The sequence below is a fragment of the Oncorhynchus keta genome, chromosome 4 (assembly GCF_023373465.1).
Source record: "Oncorhynchus keta strain PuntledgeMale-10-30-2019 chromosome 4, Oket_V2, whole genome shotgun sequence".
In the NCBI taxonomy this organism is placed as follows: domain Eukaryota; kingdom Metazoa; phylum Chordata; class Actinopteri; order Salmoniformes; family Salmonidae; genus Oncorhynchus; species Oncorhynchus keta.
Genome location: NC_068424.1, coordinates 86,951,854 through 86,960,150, shown reverse-complemented (window position 1 = coordinate 86,960,150; position 8,297 = coordinate 86,951,854). Strand labels below are relative to the sequence as shown.

The following is an 8,297-nucleotide window of genomic DNA, read 5'->3' as shown; positions in this document are numbered from 1 at the left end:
CCTTGTCGGAGTACGACAGCTGGAACTGGAACCAACAACCACGTTATAATACTAATATGAGCCTTGATGAAGCATGTGTTGTCAAATCTGTGAATCTATTGTAACGTTTTAAACATTTTATAAAACTGCATTAATTTTGATGGATCCCAGGAAGAGTAGCTGCTGCCTTGGCAGAACTAATGGGGATCCATAATAAACCTCAGGAAGAGTAGCTGCTGCCTTGGCAGGAACTAATGGGGATCCATAATAAACCCCAGGAAGAGTAGCTGCTGCCTTGGCAGAACTAATGGGGATCCATAATAAACCTCAGAAAGAGTATCTGCTGCCTTGGCAGGAACTAATGGGGATCCATAATAAACCCCACGAAGAGGAGCTGCTGCCTTGGCAGGAACTAACGGGGATCCATAATAAACCCCAGGAAGAGTAGCTGCTGCCTTGGCAGGAACTAATGGGGAACCATAACGAATACAAATAAATACACAGGCTTTGAATCATCTTCTGATTATAACAGCAACATTCTATGGCTGTTATAGGCAACATTATATTCAAAAGCTTCCAGCAACATAAAAAGTTACATTAGTCAACAGGGATCATGCTTTATTAGGCTACATGCCATAGGCTACGCATGTATATAGCCTTATTCACACAGGCAGTTTGAAGTGACTCAGATCCACTTTTTTTTTTGCATATCCGATTAAAATCTATACTTTTTCCCTGCAGTCAGAACAGCCAAAAAGCACATGGAATGGAATATTTAAAGCCTAATTTCAAACCACCTTTGTAGGTGGTTTGAAATCAGACACAAATCTGATTCCTGGCATTGCGTCAAATCTGATGTTGTTGCCCTAATAATAATAATAATAATAATAAATGCCATTTAGCTGACGCTTTTATCCTTGCGACTTACAGTCATGTGTGCATACATTCTACGTATGGGTGGTCCCGGGAATCGAAACTACCCTGGCGTTACAAGCGCCATGCTCTACCAACTGAGCCACAGAAGGACCACGAGGTGGTTTTTAGAGTTATTTGGCAGATCTTGTTGCTACTCTGCTTTTTGATAAGAGGTTTAGCAAAACAAATACCTCCCGTATTATTGGCCACCTTACTATTTTGTTTAATTACAAGATATTTGTTTAATTTTGTTCAACAAAGAGACACCAACTAGTTAGTTTACCAGTTAGTTTACTAGTTAGTTTACTAGTTAGTTTACTAGTTAGTTTGCCAGTTAGTTTACTAGTTAGTTTACCAGTTAGTTTACTAGTTGACTAGCGATCCAGTAAATAATAAAAAAGGACTTGTCTGTCTTTCCATTGAATGTGCCCCCTCCTGTTGACTGTTAAAAATGGTTCTTCAACAACATCTTCTTCGGGTTGTAACCAAATAATGTCTCATTATACAGATGTAATCTTGTGTTTTGAGAAAGTAGATCAGTTTAATACTAACATATAAATGAGTATGAATAATTTAGGTAAATTGCATATTAAATGATGTGTGGTCTGTCGCGCATTTGAATTTGACAATTTACAGCGTGTCCCACAAAATGTGTAAAATATATCATTTTTTGAAAACTCTCAAAACCTAACTTACTTAAACTGCAATGAAAATCGGTGGTCAGCTAGCTAGAAGGCTGTCTTTAGTGACAAACTGTACCGTTATTTTCCAGTCCATTTAAAATGTTGAGCTTTGAGGTGATTCTGCAGCTCAGTTGGTAGAGCATGGCGCTTGTAACGCCGGTAGTGGGTTCGATTCCCGGGACCACCCATACGTAGAATGTATGCACACATGACTGTAAGCGCTTTGGATAAAAGCGTCTGCTAAATGGCATATATTATTATATTATATTATATATATTAATCCTCCAACCGCTTGTCCTAAGTTACGGGGTGTCCGATGTTGGGGGAAAAATAGCTAGCTAGCTAGTTGACTGATGTGTCTAGCCAAAAAAGGACTCGTTGTGAAAGTTGGATCATCTCATCCTTTGAGGCTTTAAAAGTGATCCCACACTATGATTTTGAACATTCAAAGCAACTGGGAAATTTCCATGGCGAGGCATCGTTGTAACCTTAGCTTGTTACATAACTTCTGAGTGATAGGATGCAGGCCCACGAGCACCACCACCAATCAGCCTACACCACTGCACACACGCCAGTCGTTACTATGACTTAGCATAGCCAAGTCAGCAAATGACCGTTTTCTAAACACATAAATCTGATTTAGTCACTTTGTAACTTTCTGTCTGAACAGTCAGTATTCCAAAACAGATATGAAAGAATAAAAAAACCTAATTGAAGCATTAAGGCCTGCAGTGTGAACAAGACAAGTCTTGATGATGTCTTGCTTGGCCATGTAGGTCTACTCCAGACGGGACAAACCACCGACAATGAACTCCTACCTTCTTGCAGGGTGTGGCAGGAGGAGTGAAGATGGCCTTCCAATAGGTCCAGGAGAACATCACAAAACACACATGGAACACCAGTAGGTAGGCCACTGGAAACACAGACAGATACAACACTTAGGAAACCATCAAGCTGATATTCAAGTGTCTACAAGGTGTCAGATGACTATTCTGACCATTGATTAGGCCTATGTGTTACAAATAAAAAAAACTCACCCTTCTCCAATGTGTTGCTGATAGTGACTGTGAAGAGCACACATTGGACAATTCTGAATTATTGACATGCAAACAGCTGTACAGCAGTACTCCAACAGATATTTGGTAGCTGAAGCTGCTAAACACAGCAAAACAACATGTTACAGTCTGACGGTGATTACTTCACACCTGTACTTACAGTAGCTCACTAACATACTGTCTGTCTTATCACAACATAGTTAGCTACATTCCGTAACGTTAATGGCCTTTAAATATATAGCTAGCTATTTGGTAGGCCAATGTAACAACAGTATACTTCGTTCACAAATGGAATTAGAAACAACAACAAAAAAAAACAGTACAATATGGTCACTAGTTAGATTTATAAAGACAATTATCACGAAAAAAAAACCGCTTCCTGGTTAGCATGATGCTAGGTTTGGCTAGCAGGTTTAAAGAGCTGTTTGTGTTAGCTAGCTAGCATCGCCGACAAAAACATATCAGACAACAGTCATAATCCCCATACTTACATACACATAGCTCAAACACATAGGCGTAGTAGGACCACAGCACCACGGAGGTGATTATGAGGACTGGTATCCAGGAAAACACCCGGGCACAGCATCTCAGACCTCGGGAAAGAGCCATTGTCCATCTCCGACCAAACTGGCTCTACAATCATATTCTCAGCACTCCGCTCCATTCCAGTCCGCTCCACTCCACTGCACTCCATTCCACTCCGCTCTACTCCACTCCACTGCTTCCTTCTTCCTTCCTCCTGCTCCTCCTCCTCCTTCTTCTTCTTCTTCTATGGAAACGTGGCGGTCCGCAAACAATCGTTTAAATGCGTTCCCCACCCACTATGCTTGAATGTATGATCAGTCATTAGCTGCCCAATTCTGTACTACCATGAAAATAACATTCTAAACCAAATTAATCCCTAACTTCTACCTCCCCCAAAACCCATTCAACTGTATCTATTATCATGCCTAAACACTCCCTTAGGATTGTTCAGCATGTCAACAGTAACATCTGTTACCCCCAAAATGTCTTCTGCCGTCTCCACAATAACCTTCAACCTGGCATTTCTGGTTTCCACAACCCGAAGCGTATTGATAACCTTACCAATAAAAGCTATGAAGTCAACTTTATTCATTATCAAAGGGTCCTTTGACGCCACACATTCATGAGCACCAGATTTCTGAACAGGCCTTGAAACCATGCCACAGGACCAGCCGAAACACCAGCTCTGACAGTAGATCCACTTACTACAGGAGCAGCCATATAAGATCCATCAGTCTGACAGTAGTTCTACCAATCTGTTTTACAGGCTCTGCGTGTGATACATCATGACGGATCCTGTATCTCTGAGCCTCTCTTGCCTCTCTCTGAACCTGGCATCCACCAAATGCTGCTCTGTGTTCTCCCCTACAATTACAACACTCAAGAGAGGAGAGGAGTCATCGTTCACCATAATCATGTTCCCCTCCGCACTTGGCTCATCTTTTCTTTCCTTTACGCTGAGCAGCTACATATCCCATTCTTTGGTATTTAAAACACAGCAGTGGACATGGGACAAATTCTCAAACATTGAATCTAAGGATTCTTATGTGTACTTTCCCAGCAAGACTTTCACTGAAAAGCTTTCACTTCTTCAACCCTCTTTCCAACTGATCAAAACCTTTTGGCCTCAATCACTCTGCCTGCCTTCACATTGCCTTTAATGTCATCTCTGTGGACACAGATATTGGGACAGCAGTGATGGCTCCTCTCCACCATAATCCCCAGGGACATGGCTTTTCATCTTCTTTCCATTAAGCTTTTCCATGTTCAGAATCTTCTCTTGCTGAGCCTGGCTACCACACAATATTACATATCTACCATTTCCAATTAACCAAGCTAATTTGACGCCACCTACTTCTTTATCTACTGCGTTAGTTAGTTGGGTGTAAATGAGGCTCTGTGGTCTCATCAAACACACTCTCACCACATCACCAATCCTGCTTCCTACCTTGGTCCTCTGTATGCTTTCTTTACTAGACGCTCCACTGTTTTTGGTATCATGATCTCTCTTCTTCACTGCGTCTTTCTATATCATGATCTCTCTTCTTCCTGTGTCTTTCTATATCATGATCTCTCTTCTTCCTGCGTCTTTCTATATCATGATCTCTCTTCTTCCTGCGTCTTTCCACTACCCACCATCCCGGTCCTTGACCCCTTGACTCCTCCCACTCCATACCATCAGGATTGACACCCATATTGTTCACATTCCAGTACAGCTGTTTCTTCACCAACCTTTTCTCCATTTCCTTCATATCGTCCACACTACTCACCTCCATTTTCCATTCCCCGAACTATGGGTAAACTCTACATGCTACACCAATCAAGGAACCTCATGAAAACAACGTCCACAACTCGACCTACTGTTGGGAATGGTAGGGACAATGCTGCCCTTCCATCTGCCCAGCAGCCACAGCCTCTTCTTCTTAGAGGGGTTAAATGCGGAAGACACATTTCTGTTGAATGAATTCAGTTGTACCACTGACTAGGTATCCCCCTTTCCCTTCTTCTTCTTCTTTCTGGTTTCTAGCAGTGAGACAAAAACAACAACACAGATTTACACATTTACAAACGTACAGTCAATAACACAATAGAAAATTCTATGTACAGTGTGTGCAAATGTAGATGAGTAGGGAGGTAAGGCAGTAAATAAGCCATAGAGGTGAAATTATTACAATTTAGCATTTAGGGATACTGGGGTGCAAAAGAGAAAGAGGGTAAGTGATAATATGGGGATGAGGTAGTTGGGTGTGCAATTTACAGATGGGCTGTGTACAGGTACAGTGACCGGTAAGCTGCTCTGACAACTGGTGCTTAAAGATAGTGAGGGAAATACAAGTCTCCAGCTTCAGAGATTTTTGCAATTCGTGGCAGCAGAGAACTGGACGGAAAGGCGGCCGAAGGAGGAATTGGCTTTGGGGGTAACCAGTGAAATATACCGCAAGAGCGCATGCTACGGGTGGGTGTTGCTATGGTGACCAGTGAGCTGAGATAAGGCGGGGCTTTACCTAACAAAGACTTATAGATGACCTGGAGCCAGTGGATTTGGTGACGAATATGAAGCGAGGGCCAGCCAACGAGAGTGTACAGGTCGCAGTGGTGGGTAGTATATTGGGCTTTGGTGACAAAACGGATGGCAATATGATAGATTACATCCAATTTGCTGAGTAGAGTGTTGGAGGCTATTTTGTAAATAAAATTGCCGAAGTCAAGGATCAGTAGGATCGTCAGTTTTATGAGGGTATGTTTGGCAGCAGGAGTGAAGGAGGCTTTGTTGCGAAAAAGGAAGCCGATTCCAGATTTAATTTTGGATTGGAGATGCTTAATGTGAGTCTGGAAGGAGAGTTTATAGTTTAAACAGACACCTAGATATTTGTAGTTGTCCACATATTCTAGGTCAGAACCGTCCAGAGTAGTGATGCCAGTCGGGCGGGATTGTGCGGGCAGCAATCGGTTGAAGAGCATGCACTTAGTTTTACTAACATTTAAACTCAGTTGGAGGCCACGGAAGGAGTGTTGTATGGCATTGAAGCTCGTTTGGAGGTTTGTTAGCAGTGTCCAATGAAGGGCCAGATGTATACAGAATGGAGTTGTCTGTGTAGAGGTGGATCAGAGAATCACCAGCAGCAAGAGCGACATCATTGATATATACAGAGAAAAGAGTCGTCCCGAGAATTGAACCCTGTGGCATCCCCATAGAGACTGCCTGAGGTCTGGACAGCATGCCCTCCGATTTGACACACTGAACTCTGTCTGAGAAGTAGTTGGTCAACCAGGCGAGGCAGTCATTAGAAAAACCAAGGCTATTGAGTCTGCCGATAAGAATATGGTCATTGACAGAGTTGAAAGCCTTGGCCAGGTCAATGAAGATGGCTGCACAGTACTGTCTTTTATCGATGGCGGTTATGATATTGTTTAGGATCTTGAGCGTGGCTGAGGTGCACCCATGACCAGCTCGGAAACCCGATTGCATAGTGGAGAAGGTACAGTGGGATTCGAAATGGTTGGTGAACTGTTTGTTAACATGACTTTCAAATATTTTAGAAATGCAGGTTAGGATAGATATAGATCTATAACAGTTTGGGTCGAGAGTGTTACACCCTTTGAAGAGGGGCATGACCGCGGCAGCTTTCCAATCTTTGGATAGTAAGACAGAACTCTGCAGGCTCTCTCTGCAGTATATTGCAGGGCTCCGGGCAGCTGAGCGGAAATGGAGAAAACTCGCCTCCCTGCGGACCTGGCATCCTTTCACTCCCTCCTCTCTACATTTTCCTCCTCTGTCTCTGCTGCTAAAGCCATTTTCTACCACTCTAAATTCCAAGCATCTGCCTCTAACCCTAGGAAGCTCTTTGCCACCTTCTCCTCCCTCCTGAATCCTCCTCCCCCTCCCCCCTCCTCCCTCTCTGCAGATGACTTCGTCAACCACTTTGAAAAGAAGGTCGACGACATCCGATCCTCGTTTGCTAAGTCAACGAGTAGTTCTACAATCTGCCTTGCAGCCTCTGCATAAGAGACAATATGAGTGCTTTTATTTGGGCCTCTCTGGCCTCTTGGCTTCAACCACTATGCCCCCCTCCACATTTAATTTTATATCACCTATGGACATAGATAGTGGAACCCAAGAAATGACCCCCTTCAGCTTAACCGAAGCTCCTGTGACATGGCTTGTTGTTTTCTTCACGACACTACACACGACTACAGTACACTACACACGACTACACTACACTACACACGACTACACTACACTACACACGACTACAGTACACTACAGTACACTACAGTACACTATACAACACGACACTACACTACACGACACTACACTACAGTATACGACTACTACACTACACTACACTACAACACTACACTACACTACACTACACTACAGTATACGACTACTACACGACACGACACTACACTACACTACACTACACATGACTACAGTACACTACAGTGCACTACACTACACTACACTACACACGACTACAGTACACTACACACGACTACAGTACACCACACACACTACACTATACGACACTACACTACACACGACTACAGTACACTACACTACACACGACTACTACACTACACTACACTACACACGACTACAGTACACTACACACGACTACAGTACACTACACACGACTACAGTACACTACACACGACTACAGTACACTACACACGACTACACTATACGACACTACACTACACACGACTACAGTACACTACACACGACTACAGTACACTACACACGACTACTACACTACACACGACTACAGTACACTACACTACACACGACTACTACACTACACACGACTACAGTACACTACACACGACTACTACACTACACTACACTACACACGACTACAGTACACTACACACGACTACAGTACACTACACATGACTACAGTACACGACACACGACTACAGTACACTACACACGACTACTACACTACACTACACTACACACGACTACAGTACACTACACACGACTACACTACACACGACTACAGTACACTACACACGACTACAGTACACTACACTACACACGACTACAGTACACTACACACGACTACTACACTACACTACACACGACTACTACACTACACTACACACGACTACAGTACACTACACTACACCCGACTAC

At 43.2% G+C, this 8,297-nt stretch overlaps 1 protein-coding gene across 16 annotated transcripts in view; it reads right to left on the bottom strand.

Annotated features, from left to right (window-relative positions):
- Nucleotides 1–3,324, bottom strand: part of zdhhc15b (zinc finger DHHC-type palmitoyltransferase 15b) — a 20,747-nt gene extending 17,423 nt beyond the window's left edge. For 5 of the 16 annotated variants that reach the window (XM_052518082.1, XM_052518081.1, XM_052518086.1 and 2 more), the window contains exons 1-4: nucleotides 3,124–3,316; nucleotides 2,615–2,641; nucleotides 2,396–2,490; nucleotides 1–25 (exon numbers count right to left, since the gene is read on the bottom strand). The exon at nucleotides 1–25 is cut by the window's left edge and continues 96 nt beyond it. In XM_052518082.1, coding sequence (XP_052374042.1) covers nucleotides 1–25; nucleotides 2,396–2,490; nucleotides 2,615–2,641; nucleotides 3,124–3,241 — 265 coding nt within the window. In that variant the 5' untranslated portion in view covers nucleotides 3,242–3,316. Of the gene's footprint in view, nucleotides 26–2,395; nucleotides 2,491–2,614; nucleotides 2,642–3,123 lie in introns of all 16 variants that reach the window. The other 11 variants (XM_052518077.1, XM_052518079.1, XM_052518078.1 and 8 more) reach the window with 7 other exon arrangements.
- Between the last annotated feature and the right edge of the window lie 4,973 nt (nucleotides 3,325–8,297).